Raw genomic sequence first — 17612 nt, forward strand, 5'->3', positions numbered from 1 at the left:
TCTTGGAGCTGAAGCATTGTGAAAAGCTCACGAGGCTCTGCTATTTAAAGGGTGCTGCTAACCCTGTTTTATGGACCGAAACTTGAAGCAAAAATAGAATATCAAAGATGTAGTCTTTTAAGGGTTTCGTGTCTTTAAGCCACTCTCTAGGAGAGTTGGTGTAAAGTGAACCACTCGGGTTGTGAGATGGTCACTATGTCCTCACTCAGAAACCATGTGACGTGGCACCACGCTAGCAGGTGTCACGTATGCATTTTTTTTAACAGCGAAAGAGAGTGTATATATATATATATATATATATATATATATATATATATATATATATATATATATATAACAAAAGGATAAAGTACAAATTATACTATACCCACAACTCGGGATTTTGTACAAGGGTTACTTGACCCAAAGTATAAAAGAGAAAGGTAATTAAACACAAAAAAATGTCACCCAACAACCAAGCCACCATCCGCTATCTAAGAATGCAATCCATTGGATACGTTTTCCATTCGTAAAGAGAGCAACAACCACTTTCTTTCCTCACATCATTTCTTGCTCGCCAAATAGTCATGCAACGTATGCTGTTAACAATCACGTCATCAAAATAGACGGAGTAAACGAAGCATGAGTATTTGAATGACGTTTTACAAATTCAGGGGTGTATTTGATAATTTTCAAATTTCAGGGGCATATTGATGAATTCAAAAATTTATGGGGTAATTGTCATTTCACTCTATTTTTTGAAAAATTGAAAAATAAAAGGGTGTGAGTGACATTTGACTAGACTTGAGGGAAGGTGAGTGTAATTTCCTCTAATATTTATTTATGAGATATAAATATTGGATAAGAATGACTAAAGATGCTGCTAGCATTGTTGGAATCTCTTATTTTTCTTTAATGTATAGATGTTTTTTATTTGGTAAAAACATATATTTCAACAATCAATTAATTTAAACAAATAAATACACATCAATATTAATACTAAATAATATACTACGAAGTACTAAATTAAAAGAGTATCCAAACAAATAGCATCTTAAATAGTAAGTTTTATAAAAAAAAATCATGAAAATCGAAGTCAATGCATGAGAATTGAAATATTTAACTTTTTTAACGCTCTGATCCCTACGAAAAAGGGCTTTAGTAGTTTAGAGTTCGAACACGAAGAAAGTAAATCAAAAATCAAACTCAAATTCTGAAATAAATAAAAAATAAAAATAAATATTTTTTAAAATAAAAAGATTAAAGAGTATTTCGAGAATACAAAGTTAGTATTTTATTTATTTATTTATTTAAGATCAATTTAAATTTCAACACCCCTAATAATATTTCTTGGAATATCCTTTGAATGAGTACCACCACCACCAAGATGGAGTAAAACATTACACGTGGATTGAATACATAGAATAGTGTTAATAGTTAATTATTGGAATAAATTCTCCTATCTACTTTTTAACAAACCATATCTCTTTCTTCTCTTCTACTTCTAGTCATAGATGAGATGAGAAAGAATAAAACCCAAAATATACTCTTCTAATTAACGGATATTCCAACAATATACCCCACGAATATTCTATCCTTTACGGTTATAATAATATCACTATCTATCTATCTATCTATCTCCAATTCCAAACCCATTTACAACAATTCAATTCAATTCAATTTCTTACTTACTATGAAATTCGGAAAGAGTCTGAACAATCAGATCGAGAAAACTGTTCCCCAATGGCGTGACAAGTTTCTCTCTTACAAAGAATTGAAGAAGAAGTTAAAGCTTGTTGAACCAATCATCATCATTAGCAGCAATGAACGCCCTTCAAAACGTGCTAGAATCGATGGAGATATTTCTAATGAAGAAACCGATTTTAGAAACTCTCTTGAAAATGAACTCAACAAATTCAATACTTTCTTTCTTGAGAAAGAGGAAGAGTGCATTATAAGACTCAAGGTACCATCGATTATTACCATCTTTATTTTTTTTTACTAGTATTTGTTTTTTTATACTCAAGCTCGGATTAGGCATGTCCAGGTGTTGAACAGTATCTGACACGACACTGTAGCTTATGATTATATTGGATTACTATCCGTGTGTCATATCTGGTTGGTGTCCCGTTTGTGTTTGATAGTTGATAAGCTAGCTTATAGTGGATAAACACGTTGATTGAATTATGCACAGGCATTGATGTCCAACACGACACCGACACTTATGTTTTGTGCTTGATAGTCTGATAAGCTAGTTGATAGTGGATAAGGCTGTTGAATGAATTATGCATGGACATTCCTTAAATTAGATATGCGCTCATGTTGGACACGCGTGGGTGTGGGTGTCCAACATGACACTCACACTTATGATCACATTGAATTAAGTCATTTTTTTAAAATTATTATGGGTGTCGTGTTTGGTGTTTGTGCTTGATAGTCCGATAAGTTAGCTGGTTGCGGATAAGCTAGTTGATTGAATTAAGCTTAATCAATATCTTCTTTATGAAAAGGTATTTATTATTATACATAGAATAAGTAGTTAGTTAGGTGGGTTATGGTTTTGACATGGTTGTGGTTGAATGATATGTGCAGGAGTTACAAGATTGTGTGGCAAAAGGAAAGGGTTCGAATGAACAAATGATGCAAATTCAAAAGGATATTGTAGATTTCCATGGAGAGATGGTCTTGCTCCAAAACTACAGCTCCATTAATTACACAGGTAATTTCAAATTTTCATATATTTCCTCTTTACCTGACATTAATTATCTCTGAAGAAAACATGTGCATTACACATAAATTTCGAGGACGTGCACATTAAAGTTTGACAAAATATATACAAAATAAAGTCAAGTTAGTTAGAACATGATCGATTGATTTCCGACATTCAGGTTTTCCGTCTGTCCTTAAAATGATGAACATGCCTTCTTTTGGAATTGAGCATTCACCGATTTTCGTATCTCTTGATTGGCGTCTTATTCTTCTAACTTGTTTGGTACACCAATTTCACGACAATGTGTCTTCTAATATGATCTAACAAAAACAAACAATGCTAATTACTAACATTGGATATTTAAAAAAAAAATATGATCTAAATTATGATGTTGAGTTCCCTAGATATTACCCTGTTGCAATGTTTACAAATTAATGGTCGCATCTTCTAAATGTAAAATGCACGACAATGGAACAATCATGACATTTGAAAGCGATTAATTTCAGATTTTCACTTAAAAGCGGTTATGTTTTTAAAATGTAACAAAGGCTATAAAGACATAAACCATATATTTTTGTTAGGGATATGTGAAGTGAGTTGATTTGAGATTGAATGGTATTACAATGATATGGAGTGGTCATAAGACTAATGGTGGTTTTCAAGCTATAATTAAGATGATTCACATCAACAATGTCGAACCTATGAATATCTCTGATTATTAATAATTAATTACAACAATTTTCTCTATACAGGCCTCGTAAAAATACTAAAGAAGTATGACAAGAGAACCGGAGCTCTCATTCGCTTGCCTTTCATTCAGAAGGTCTTGCAAGAACCATTCTTTGCCACTGACCTGCTCTACAAGCTTATAAAAGAGTGTGAAACAATGTTGGAAGGTCTTTTCCCGGCCAACGATCCTCGGGCTTTTGGTGAGACAGATGAACTGTGCAACGGTCCTTCTACTTCCACAAGTACAGTGAGCGATGATCTTGTCATACCAAATGAGATAGCAGAAATGCAAAGCCTCTATATGAAGAGTACCATTTCGGCTTTGCATGTTCTGCAGGAAATTAGAAGTGGAAGCTCAACTGTTAGCATGTTTTCTTTGCCACCATTGGAAGAAACATGGAACAAAATTTCTGTTTTGGAACAAACAGCTAGACTAGTTTAGTTGTTTAAGTGTTATTTTTATTTTTATTTTTATTTTTCTATATAAAATTTAATGCCTCTGTCATAGCATACCACAGATAGATACCAACATGGATGCATGATGCTGAATTAGTGAAAATATTGATTGATATATATATATATATATATATATATATCCTCAAAGTGTAGTTTGATTTGCCGGAGAATTTCCAAAATATATTTGAAAAGTTACAAATTTACAATAGTTATTTTGAAATTCAAATTTACATTTTTTAAAATCTTTCAAGAATTGTGCCCTTTATTATTTGGCATAAGTTTCTCTATAAATAGAGAAACTTTATAGGCAGCAAAGAGACACAAATTTCATACCGTATAAATCAAATTTTACTTCAAATATTTCTAAATTATTTCTTCATTTCTCTAGTGCACGAGAGTCCTTGAAGGTAAATTTTGTTTTTTAGTTCTTCATGTTTTGTTTTAGTCCTCGCAAAATTAGTCCTCGTAGTAATATTTATTTTAGTTCTTATTTTAAAGGACTAAAGTCAACTATTTTACATATTACAAGATTAATTTTAATATCAATTAATTTTATAGGACCAAAACAAAACAACTGCGGAGAACATGCCATTCGATAGGGAAATTCTAAAATCGCAGAATCTTAGTTTAATAAAGCTTCTGAATATTCGAAACAAGCTATAACTCTTACCCCAGATAATTATATTGAAGCACAAAACTGGTTAAGGACCAAAGTCAAAATATTATATATTTACATGGACTAAAATCAAAACGCTATATATTCACACGATGATTTCCATATTTAAGAAAAAAAGTAAAAAAAAAAATGAGCTACAGCACCGCACCGAGATGCTAGAACTTTGTTATGAATTTTAGGCCAAACGTGGCAGATGCAGTATGAGCTACAGTGGCAAGCATATTACTCATCACCCCTTCATCTCTCAAATATATAATGGTATATCTAATTAAGACATTTAATTAAGTTTGATTAAAATGGCACAACAACAGCAACAACGCCGTGATGACCAATTTCAAAATATTTCAAGAACCAACAATAGTGATATTCAGAAGAACGATGGAATATTTGGAAACAGAACTGCAACGGAGCCAGTGGCCGCATACCCGGTAACCGAGCAAGCTTATGTTACTACGGCTACCGGGAATGCCCCTGGTGGTGTTGGTGGAACAACCACCACTAGGTATGAATATACTGCTATTTATGGCACTCCAGCTGCTCCTGGATTTGACGGTGCAAGTGCTGGTGGAGACCAATGGGGACAAGAAGCAAATAATACTGGTGGTGGTGGTGGTGGTGGAGACAATACTGGAATGAAAATGAACATGAACATGGGCAGGGATAAAAAATAAAGCTGCTAAGCTAAAGTGCTTAATGAGCATTATAAGATCTAGCGGTTCTTGTTTGCAAGAAGGAAGTTTCTTTTCTCTTGTAATCGAAATATATTATAAATAATGTTGTTTTGTTTTTTGTTTCACAAGTTATTATCAATAAATCTACCTTCACAATGTTTTTAAGTAGGCTTAATTAGTAAAATAGTCCCTTAAAGATATTTTTGGTTTTATATTGGTCCTTTAAAGAATAAAATGTCTGAATAGATCCCTTAAAGAAAAAAAAAAGTTCGAATAGGTCCCTTAAAAACATTTCCGTTAATCAGTTTTTCGCGTAGATCATGAATATAAACTTATATTTTTCAAAAGATGTTTATATCTCAAAAAAAACTTCGAAACTTTAAAACCCAAAAAACTTCAAAATTCACATTTGAACGAATTAAACAAAATCAAGGGTTGGAAAAGCTTCGGTAGGTGTTCATGAGTAAAAAACATTTAGAAACCTACTTGTTTTGAGGCTTGCTTAGGTGGGTTGACACCTACTCTTTTCTTTGCTATTTTTGAAACTTGTGTAAGCTTTTGTTGATGGTTTTTCTTGGTTTTTCTTGTGGGTTCAAGCTTAGGGAAGTGTTTGGAGTGATTTGGGTGAAGAAAATTAAAGTTTGGAGGTGGTTTTAATGGATTTCGAATTTTTGGAAAAGTGATGAAAAGATGAGTTTTTTTTTTTGGTTTTTCTCTTCTTTGTCGCCCCCAAAATCGTCCTCCCTCCGCTCAGATTTTTATTCTATACTTATACACAAAAAATTGATGCATCTTTGTCCATTGGATTAATTTGAGTTATGATTAAAGTGTGGTTTGGTCAAAAAATTGGTTTTGCAAAGATAAAAGAAGTGATTGGTCCTTCATGCTTGCTTGTAAATTTGGTGAAGATTGATTATGGTTTTGATGAAAAGTTGAAAAAGAGAGGGAGGCTAGCAGCAGGGTAGGGAGAGGCGCAGCAGCAACAACAGTGCTGTTGTTGTTTTCTTCTCTCTTTTTTTTTTTTTTCAATTTTTCAATACTAGATGATGATGATGATAATAAAAAAAACAAAAAGAGAAGGGGTGGGGGGACGCCAGCAACAGCTTTTGCTGTTGTTGTGTTGTGTTGTGTTTTTTTTTTTTTTTATAAAAACACTTTTTTTTCGGATTTTGAATATTAAATATAAAAACAAAAATGGAGAATATGTGAAAATATGATGAAAAATAATTTATGAAAAAAATACGACAAAATTAGGGTATGACATAAGTACAAAAAAATATAGAAAAAAATATAGAAAGAATAAGATGAGTACAACAAAATATTATATAGGAATCTATGCATAAAAATATGAACAAAAAAAAACAATAAAAATAAATTATCGAAAGAATACATAAAAATAGAAATATAGAAAGAGGAGGGATCCGTTGACTCCAGGTGTAAGTCTTCATTGACTTACTCTGCTTAATAACTCGATATCGGCATTTTATCCTTAGTAGGTTGATGACAGTCAATTATATGACGTTTTTAGTAGTATATTAGAGTAGTTTCTCTAGTAAATAAAGATCAAAAGCAATGAAATATCAGGAAAAGTGAAGACACAAGGACCAGAAGCAAGAAAAGTGAAAAAAGCAGCAAAAAATGGTAAAAATGGAATAAAGCGGAACACCATCGTACCCACGATAAGGTTCAACGTGGCGCGATGAGAAGACTGATAAAATTGAAGAAAATCTGTCGAAAATCTTTACCATTGTGGCACTATGGCTTGTCATCGTGACACGATGATGATTTGAAAACTAAGCAGAAAATCCCGAGTAAATCTCCTATCGTACCACGATAGGATCCATCGTGGCCACGATGAGACAAAATTACACACAATCGTGGTCACGATGGGTGCAATCATCATTAGAATAATATCTAAGGACCTAGTGGATATCGCATCGGAAACAAAGCTAGTAACCCTGACCGAAGGATGACATATTAGGGCCTACATGAGACCATTAAATTCAGTATCTGCCGTCTTAGTATAGGATTGGAAAGAACGATAATTTCCACCTTGTAGGGTTTGTGACTAGTTTAGGGCATACGCGACAGCTTATAATTTAGGGATCCACAGGGCGATGAGACCAAAGTTTAAACGAAAAAGTGGAGTTCCGGATCATGGTGTCTAAATAAAGATATGTCAACCTTAAACTAGGCCTTTGTAAAAGCTTGTAATAGAAATTGTAATAGAAATAGGACAGAAAAATCCTTCATACCTATTTTCAGAAGTCTAAATCCTTAAAGAGGGAAATAATTAAGCCACCAAGAAGGAGTAAGGGAGGGATCTGACCACACTTAACCACCACGTGTGGTCACACACACCTTTTATTTTCAGTCATTTACTTTTCTGTCATTTGTTTCTTGCATTTACTAAAGTACCCGCAAAGATACATTCTTAAATACACTAAGCGAAGACAAATATCTATATTCCTAAGCGAAACTAGTAACCTTAGCACAATCCCTACGGAGAACGATACCTTATCACTTTATTACTTGGTAGAGATTCTGTGCACTTGCAAAGTTACCGTCATAGGTTTAATAATGTTCCAAGTTTTATATTTTTCGTTGTAATTTCACTAAAAAACATAATATAGAAAGAATATAAGATAAATACAATAAAAAGATTATATGCTTAAAAATAGGAAAATAAAACAGATTTTAGATAGGAACAAAACACAACTATAACATTAAAAATTTCACTAAAACAAAATAAATAAATAAAAACATTAAATATGGATATTGCATAAAAATAGGAACAAAATATAACAATAAAAAAATTATAAAATATAGAAAAATTAAATTAATACGGATAAAATAATATAATAAAGTTAATATTACTACTAATAATATAATTAAGTTAATTACTATAGAAAAATAAAATACATTTAGTTACTTTCAAATTTTCTAAATTACCATAAACATTCCTAATAAAATTTCTAATCTAATAGTCCTAATGTCGTCTTTTTGTTCCACTCAACTCTACTATATTTTTATTTATATAACTATTTTTAATAATATAATAAAGTTAATTACTATCAAATTTAATGAATTGCCCTAAATATTTCTAATCAAATTTCTAATTTAATAGTCCTGGAACGTTACGGGACAAGTGTTGACCACTAATACATAAAAACTTTTTTAACAATAGTTTCTCTCATGTTTTAAAAATATTTTGTAGCAAATTTTAAATATACGTATAAAGATATGAAGAAAATAAAACTATAGTCTATCCATGAAAAAAAACTTATAGAAAGTTTAGCCCGAAAAAACAAAATTATAGAGAAAAAAAAAAGAAACAATAAAAAAATTATAGAAAGTTTAGGCATAAAAAGGGAAAGTTTTGTCAATTACAACCAAGTTACTTAATTTGTCATCATCAATTTTAATGAAATTTCATATTTTCTACCTTTAAATTTAATTTTACTCAAATAATAATTTTAATTTGTTGAAGAAATCTAGACATAAAAATATGAACCACACAATCTAATAACATCAAAGACGTTGAGTGATGACAACCAATTATATGATGTTTTTAGTAGTAGATTAGAGTAATTTCTCTAGTAATTAAAGACCAAAAGCAAGCAAATATCGGGAAAAGTGAAGACACAAGGACCAGAAGCAAGAAAAGTGGAAAAAGCAGCAAAAAAGGGCAAAAATGGAATAAAGCAGCGCACCATCGTACCCACGATGAGTCTTAGCGTGGCGCGATGAGAAGACGGATAAAATTGAAGAAAATCTGCTTAAAATCTTTACCATCGTGGCACGATGGCTTGTCATCGTGGCACAATGATGACTTGAAAAATAAGCAGAAAATCCTGATCAAATCTTTCATCGCACCACGATAGGATCCATCGTGGCCACGATGAGGCGAAATTACACGCCATTGTGGCCACGATAGGTGCGATGGATGCGCAGAAAAAGCTCAAAACCAGCTGTAAAACTATAAATAGAGCCTCTTTCCTCCACTATTATTCATTCCCAAACATTCCATAATATTCAATACTTTGAATATTTCCTCTAGAGTAGGAGAACTCTAAGGAGGAGGCTAGGAGGCCAAGGAACTCCAAGGCCAATAAGGTTCTTTTCTTTCTGTCTTTGTAATTTATTTTTCCTAGGTTAGGTGGAGTCGAGAAACTCCCTTACGAATGCTTGGTTGTACTATTTATATTTGTTATTTATATAAATTCAGTTATTTCTACTTTAAACTCTTTCAATTGTCCGGTATTAGTTATTTTAATATTGATCACATTAGAATAAAATCTAAGGACCTAGTGGATATCGCATAGGAAACGAAGCTAGTAATCCCGGACGAAGAGTGTGATGGGGCCTACATGAGAGCATTAAATCCAGTATCTGCGGTCTTAGTATAAGATTGAAAAAGAACGTTAAATTCTATCTTGCAGAGTATGCCTGTGGGTAGGTGACTAGTCTTAGGCAAACGTGACAACTTATAATTTGGGGGTCCCTAGGGCGATGAGACCAACGTTTTAACGAAAAAGTGGAGTTCTGGATCATGGTGTCTAAATAAAGTAAGGGTAACCTTTAACTAGGCTCTGTAGAAGCTTGTAATAGAAATATGCACAGATAATAAATACATCACACCTATTTTCAATAGTCTAAATTCTAGGAGAGGGAAATAATTGAGCAAACATGCAGGAGTAAGGGAGGGATGCAACCACACTTAACCACCCCGTGTGGTCACACACCTTTTACTTTCTGCTATTTATTTTCTGTCATTTATTTCCTGTATTTTACTAAAGTACCCGCAAATATACCTTCTGAAACAAACAAAGCGAAGTGAACTATCCATATTCCTAAGCGAAACTAGTAACCTTGGCACAATCCCTGTGGAGAACGATAACTTATAACTTTATTACTTGGTAGAGATTCTGTGCACTTGCAGAGCCGACCGTCATTGAGCAAATCATTATAAATAAATAAAAAAGTTGAGCAAGTCTATGTGTCGCAGTACGAAAGTGAGAAGGAAAAACAAGCGCTAATCCTATTAGATAAAAGTTCTGGAACCCACCAGATTTCCGGAATCCACCGGAAAGAATAATTTGAAATCCACCAAATTTGAGAAAATTCTCTATATTTTTATTGAATCAAAAAGTTTTTTCTTCAAGGCTACAATAGTTTAGCTTTAAAGAGTAGTGAAAAAATAAAAATAACAAATTTACCTAAAATATAAAAATAACTAATCTAGGTGAAATATAAAAGTAAGAAATCTACCTAAAATATAATAAAACTAAATCTAACTAAAATAATAAAATACTGAAGAAATCCTCCTACATCAGTCTCCTCTACCTCAAAAGAACTCGACCCCGAGTTCTCAACTTGATAAGGAGCCTCATCTGCTTGATACTGACTCATGCGTTTATCATAGTAGAAACTTAGTACTGATTCTGCTTTAATTATCAAATTCTTTCTCGTTTGCTTGATTGCTACTTATTGCTCTTCCTTTAGTCTTGCCTCATACCGACTCTTTTCTTCTTTAAAAGCTTGATTTTTCTCCTCTAACTTGAGATAGTAGCTTGTTAACTCATCTAATAACTCCCCAAGTGTGGTAGAGCTTATATGTATAACATGAGAATACCGATCAATATTCATAAGTTTTTTTGTTTGTGTTGTCCTTAAAGTCGCATCATATTGCATTGCCGACGACGATAAATTTGTTACATGACATTCTTTCTCCTTTGTTTCTTCATCAATTTCTGGAGTCGCCTCTGTTTGGATGTCGCAATCCATGCCATTGTTGTTCTCGTTGAAACTACCCTCGAATTCAAGATTGAACACTCCTTCCTCATCGATTATAGTTTCTACCATTTTAGACTCCACCTCCGTTTGAACCTCTTTCTCCTAATCATCATGTTCATCTATCTCTTCCTTCTCATCTTTTGATTCGTCAAATTCAACCGAAGCATCTTGTTCAGCAACTACTTCAGTTTCTTTCGGTTTGGATTTATAAGCAGGATCGTCAAGTTTCTCGGGAAGAGATGGTTGGTTATCATCTAGGGTTTCAGTAGCTGTGTGACATAGTTGAAAATTATTGGCATGGTTGTTCTTATTGACATTATTGAAGATGCTAAATCCTTCATCGTCTTTAACTTTAACATACCAATTAACATACGTTATCAAAACAGAATATTTAGCAATATCTTTAATCATTTTATGCGAGTTACCTGCCATTATGGAAGCATGCCTCAAAAGGTTGGACAAGGAGTAATCTTTGTTGTAATAAAACGGACAAAGATATGTCGAATCAGAGATTTTAAACTCGTAGTAATCATCCTTCAACTTTTTGTAATATCTATGCTCATAGTATTCCAAATCAGATTCACCACGAGTATATTCTGATTTTATGTACGTAACAAAAGTATGGTTGTTATTGCGAACCCTAATAACCAGAATTGATTCTCCCATGGCTGATCACGTTAGGAAAAGAACAGGAGAAACCTGCTCTGATACCAACTGACGCAGTACGGAAGCGAGAAGGAAAAACAAGCGCTAATCCTATTAGATAAAAGTTCTGGAATCCACCAGATTTCCGGAGTCCACCAGAAAGAATAATTTGGAATCCACTAAATTTGAGAAAATTCTCTATATTTTTATTGAATCAAAAAGTTTTTTTTTTCAAGGCTACAATAGTTTAACTTAAATAGTAGTGAAAAAATTAAAATAACAAATCTACCTAAAATATAAAAATAACTAATCTAGGTGAAATATAAAAGTAAGAAATCTACCTAAAATATAATAAAACTAAATCTAACTAAAATAATAAAATACCGAAGAAATCCTCCTACATCACTATGCATAAAAGTGGAATTGGGGTTCCAATCCTGAAAACATAATTTTTTTCTCCTTGAAAAAGTTAATATTTCAGCCACTAGGTTACTTGATCCAAAATAATAATATAAATTATTTAAAAATATATACAGGACAATGAATTTAATAAATTAAATTTATTGATTTAACAAGTTTTATAAGAGCACAATAATTTCACTTATATTCTAATAATATTTTTTAACAAATTTTTTAATATTTTATTTTAAATAAATTTTATACCTTAATATAATAATAAACTTAAATATCGAATAAACTTAAATAATTTTTTTTTGCGTCAGACTTTTTGGTCGGTAATAATCGGTCTCAAATTCGGTCTGTATGATTAAGCAGCAACCAATTTAGTGACCTAATATTTTTTTGACTTTAATGCTCCAAATTTTGGTCTCTAATTCGGTCTCTAAAACGACCGAAATATTGATCACTAATTATCGGTCTCCAATATGGTCTCTATAATTACTTTTGAAATTTTGGTCTCTATTTTGGTATCTAAAGCAACTGAAATTTTGCGGTCTCTAAATCGGTTTCTAAACACGAACTGTTTAGTAGTGACGTTGAAGAATGACAATGTTTCAAGAGTTGATGTGTTTCTTCTTTGGCTACACATTTTCTCAATATTGGTCAGGGCATTTTTTATAAAGAAATGGTTTATTCTAAATATAATCCTTTGATTGATACATTTTGTTTTCTTTTAATGAGAATTAAATTTCATGGGAACAAAATCACTTGAGCTTCAATAAGAGTCTTGTTTACATAGTAGATGAAATGAAAGATCTTGTCATCTCTTTGACCAAGCATAGCTCCAATGGCATAGTCACTAGCATCACACACACATCAATTCAAAAGGTTTTGATTAGTCAGGAGCTATGTTTATAGGTGTAGAAATTAAGACATTCTTCAAAGTCTCAAATGCCTTCAAGCAATCTTTTATGACATCGAATGACACATATCATGCTGTAGCACCTGGCATAGAGACTTGGCAATTTTTGAAAAATCTTTGATAAACCATTTATCAAATTAGGAGAATTTGGTATTGTGAAAAAAATGAACCCTGCAATGTCCTTCACTCTCAAACTCTTCTATTCCTTGCACTTGTTTATTCCTTTTTTTTTTTCTTTCAAAATTCTCCCATCCAAACTCACAAAAAAGTCTAAGGAGGTTTGGACGTTTAAACGAGTGAGTTTCATGTTTGATCTCAACACTTGCATATAGAAAAAAAGAAAAGAAAAGAGGAGTGCTATGAACCATCTCTTTTTAACACTCTCTAATTGGTTGGAATCAATGTAGATCACACATAAAATGACGAGACACACATGTGTTTTGAAATTCTGGTATCACTAGAATGATGTTGCCTAAGATGTCCCAACAACTATTTTATGATTAACGTTGTTTCTATTGTTGGCACATCTTATATAACATATAAAAACTGACAGAAAATAAATAAATGACACAAGTAATTGTTAACTCAGTTCAGCCAACTGCCTACTCTGGGGGATACCAATCCAGGAAGGAAATCCACTAATAGCTCTAGTTACTAAGACCTCCAGCAAACCCTAGGATTTACGCCTTAAACTAAGACCTCCAGCAAACCCCTGGTTTACGCCTTATAACCTCGACACTACTCATGCAACTTCTGCCTAGGAACTCCTAGACATGAGATCCCATCTCACTTCCACTCACACAACACAACCTGTGTTGTTTAAACAATGTTAGGAATGATGTGGCGACAACTTGCCAATACAACACTTCACTTTTGCTTAAAAGCTTCAAGTGAATCACACACGGTAAACTCCGTACTTCAAAGCTTAGGAGTCACCTTAAAATAATAAACTTACTTCTTAACTCGTGTTATAGAATCCACAAGCAAGAATTACAATCAAACAATAAAAGACTCAACAAAGACTCAATATGTGTAACTAATACTTTTCAATGAGATACCTAGTCTTGAGCTTGGTCTTCGTATATATAATGATTAGGCACGCTCCTCTTTCTTCACAAATGCTCAGACGCTCCTTGAGAATCATAAAGGATGATCTGATACTTTTTCAATCTTCATTAAGGATATATCAAGACTTTCCAAAAGTGTTTAAAGAACTTTATATGATAGGATAAGTCATCCAGCTATTTCATTAAGTTTGTCTTATCCTTATAACTCCTGATCAGATCAGATCTCCATTAAGCGTGCTCTTTAAGTGGATTTCCATATATAGCAGATGCTCTCATAAATGCGCGAGATTTCCTTCAGCAAAAAGGATGTTGTAACATGTTTTCCAACATCTTGTTAGTATATTTGTTTTAGCAAAATTAAGCCAATTCAAATATCCAACAATCTCCCCCTTTGGCAATTTTTGGCTAAAACAATTTCAGGCCATTACCTTTGAGAGATTAAAAAGCGCAATCCTTCAAATCACCATGGTCACACAAAAGAAGGAATGTTAGAGCATCATTTAAACAAAATTTCACATAGGTGAAAAATATATGCATCAGAGGCAGCAGCAGCGGAGATATCATCAAATAGCCTCGAGCAAAAATAAAACGTGGTATCAGAGCAAATGATTAATCATATCATATGTCATATGTCATCAAAGTGGTTGTGACATATGGGAGCACATCTTCTAGCGCATGTTCGTCCAATCAGGGCAGCATCCATTCAGTAGCAAACTCCCCCTGGCTTCATCAGCTTGTGCATCATCTCAGGGTAAAAAAAATTTTTACTCCCCCTGAATACTTGCTTACTGCTACTTAAAAACATGTCATAACAGAAGACACAACAACATGTAGCAGAAACAAACAAACCAAAATGCTACTCCCTCTTTTTAGCCACAAAATGTGCCAAAATAGGAAAGTAAAGTATCCAAAGTGCAGAATTAACAAAGTACAGACCATGCACTCAGAAGGTGCTAAAATCCAGGGCACAAACAACCCACAAAACAAATAACAAAGTACAGTAAAACTTAAACAGATTACAAAATCATTCAGCATCACTGCTATCAGAGTCTTCATCCTCATCTGTAGCAGTATCATAATCTTCATCCTCATCTGCATTGTTTTGATCACCTGTAGCAGCCACATTTGCACTAGCTTTGACAGGTATTTCATCAGCTTCCAATCCTTCAATCATCTTCAAGAACACTTTCTTCCTCGCCTCAAGCTCAGCCTGCTGTTTATCAATGTCCTGACATTGAATTTTCAAACCAGCAATAATCTCCTTTTTGGTCATAACACCAGCTCCAGCAGCAGATGTCCCAACATGATCAGTAACATTGTGATTACCAAATAGTTTGTGATGAAAAGTAAAGCCTGATTCCCTCTTCTTAGGCGTGTCAGTCACAACCTTAATATCTGGATATTGGGCCAAGATGATTCCACATAGTAAAGATGGAAATGCTATTGGCATCTTCACAGCTGTTGATCTAATATGCTTAATGGTTTGATCAAAAATAAAGGTCCCATAGTCATAGTCAACCTTGGTTCATACAGCATATATAAATCTACCCAGGTTGGTAGCAACATTGGTTGCATGCTTAGTTGGCACCCAATTTGTTGACCCTATCCTATTGAGGATGGCATACTTGACATTCAACTTACTAGTGGGTATCAGCTTCTTCTTGGGCCAGACCTTAACCTTACCAGCAGTTATCTCAGCACTTACAACATCATTGGCAACCTCTAATTCAGCCTTAGGTTCTACAGACCTACCTAAGTAATTATTGATGACAACAGGAGAAAAATTGATACATTTACCTCTGACAAAAACTTTGTGGTAGTCCTTGCTCAGTGGGTTATCACATTCTTCAGGGATGTTCACAAGAAACTCTTTCACCAGCAGCTCATAGCAGGGACTGAAGTCACAAACTGTCTTCATCAGACCAGCTTCCTTGATGTAGTCAAAGATGTCTTGACATTTGAGAGCATCTTTGGTCAGTTCCCTTTCAACAGCCAATCTCCTTTGATAGATATAGTCACATCTCAGTGCAAAGGCAGCACGATGGAAAGAGATGTTATCACAGGGAGCTTCTTCAATACCTTGAGGAGCCTTCTTTGCTGTAGCCTTCTTGGGATTGGGAGATGAGATTTTAGCAACATCTTCAGCAGCATCATAATCTGAGTCACTGGATGACTCCTTCTTTCTCTTCAATGTATCCTTTTTCTTGACAGGAGGGGACAGAACTTTACTCCAACCTTTTACAGGTCCAACACCTTTTGTTTTCACTCTTGGTGCAGGAGTCTTGCTTGCAGTGGCCACAGCCTTCCCTGTACAGCTTCTCAACCTTTTTGTTATACCACCAGTTGATTTTACAGCAGTCTTGGTGGTGACATAATCATCAACATCTACTACATCCTTTTCTTTTTCCTCCTCAACTCCTGCAGATTTGTCAGCTTCAATCTCTGGTTCTTCTGTGGGTATGGACTGGTTGCTCTCTTCAGACTGAGTGTCCCCTTCATTATCAGAAGTCCCCTCATCAGCAGTTCTAGTTTCTTCATCTATGGACTCAGATGTTGTGTCAGTTGTCTCAACATCCTTTTCAGCAGCAGCTTCCATCACAGGTTCTTTCTCAGCAGTTTCAACTTCCTCTTGCTCATTCAGAGATGTTTCAACATCTGTCATGACAACTTCTTCAGTAACAACAGGGATTGATTTTTCAGCCACCATCTCAGCAATTGTTGGTGATTTATTAGCAATATTAGGTTCAACCTCTGTAGGGGTGTCTTCCATCTCAGTTTCAACAGACATAGCATTAAGATCCCTCTTTTCAGCATCAGACCCCAATTTTTCTAGACTAGGGTTATCACCGGTTGGCACGATTGTTTCAACAACATCAGACACAGTTTTGGGGTTTACTTCAGTTGCTTTCTCAGATGTGTTAACATTTGATTCAAAAACCAAATCAGACATAGAAAGAGAAAACTTAGATTTATAATCCCTTCTATTCCTTTTAGAAGTTCCTTTCTCAGATTGATTACCAGATGGAGAGATAGCATCACTTACTTTTGAAGTTTTCTTCTTCTCAACTGATTTTCCCTTCCCTTTCTTCTCAGCAACTCTTGATTGAACTTTGGGTTTGGAAGCATGAACAGTTGTAACCGGTACAACATCCTTGATGATTAGAGCATATTCGATCTTTGCCTTTGATCGAGTAGAACGTGCAGACTTTGTTGTTTGCGATGATTCAGACATGTTCGGATGAAGGTTTTTGAAGTTGGAGAAGTTGAATGGATGAAAGTTGTAGTGAGAAGCAGTTGAATAGGGTTCACGATCAAAAATTAGGATTTGGAAGAAAAAGCATTGATTGCGTGTAATGAAATATTTAAGGGAAGTGTGTAATGACTTCCCTAAATTAGCGTGCATTGATTGATAGGAGAGAGAGCGGTTTCCTTTTGCACGCCACAACTGCAGTAACTGCTATGCTTCTTCATGCAGGCAAATTCCCAATTTGCCCCTTAAAAATTCAAACTGATTTACATCAAGTGCCTTTGTAAAAATGTCAGCTAGCTGTTCACTTGTACC

General features: G+C 33.9%; 3 protein-coding genes across 3 annotated transcripts; 1 reads left to right on the forward strand and 2 right to left on the reverse strand.

Annotated features, from left to right (window-relative positions):
- The first annotated feature begins 1475 nt into the window (after nucleotides 1-1475).
- LOC123884957 (SPX domain-containing protein 1-like) lies at nucleotides 1476-3993 on the forward strand. The gene is made up of 3 exons (XM_045934188.1): nucleotides 1476-1945; nucleotides 2572-2698; nucleotides 3442-3993. The coding sequence occupies exons 1-3, from the start codon at nucleotides 1673-1675 to the stop codon at nucleotides 3858-3860; spliced, it is 819 nt and encodes a 272-aa protein (XP_045790144.1). The 5' UTR covers nucleotides 1476-1672; the 3' UTR covers nucleotides 3861-3993.
- A 7126-nt stretch (nucleotides 3994-11119) lies between these two features.
- LOC123885971 lies at nucleotides 11120-11683 on the reverse strand. Its single transcript, XM_045935310.1, has one exon. It carries the CDS (start codon nucleotides 11681-11683, stop codon nucleotides 11120-11122), a length of 564 nt encoding a protein of 187 aa, XP_045791266.1.
- Nucleotides 11684-12956: 1273 nt separating this feature from the next.
- On the reverse strand, nucleotides 12957-17282 carry LOC123885972. The gene is made up of 4 exons (XM_045935311.1): nucleotides 17069-17282; nucleotides 16800-16954; nucleotides 16443-16682; nucleotides 12957-13016 (listed from the first exon to the last, which is right to left on the reverse strand). The coding sequence occupies exons 1-4, from the start codon at nucleotides 17280-17282 to the stop codon at nucleotides 12957-12959; spliced, it is 669 nt and encodes a 222-aa protein (XP_045791267.1).
- Nucleotides 17283-17612: the final 330 nt, after the last annotated feature.

The sequence above is a fragment of the Trifolium pratense genome, linkage group LG5 (assembly GCF_020283565.1).
Source record: "Trifolium pratense cultivar HEN17-A07 linkage group LG5, ARS_RC_1.1, whole genome shotgun sequence".
Taxonomy (NCBI): Eukaryota; Viridiplantae; Streptophyta; class Magnoliopsida; order Fabales; family Fabaceae; genus Trifolium; species Trifolium pratense.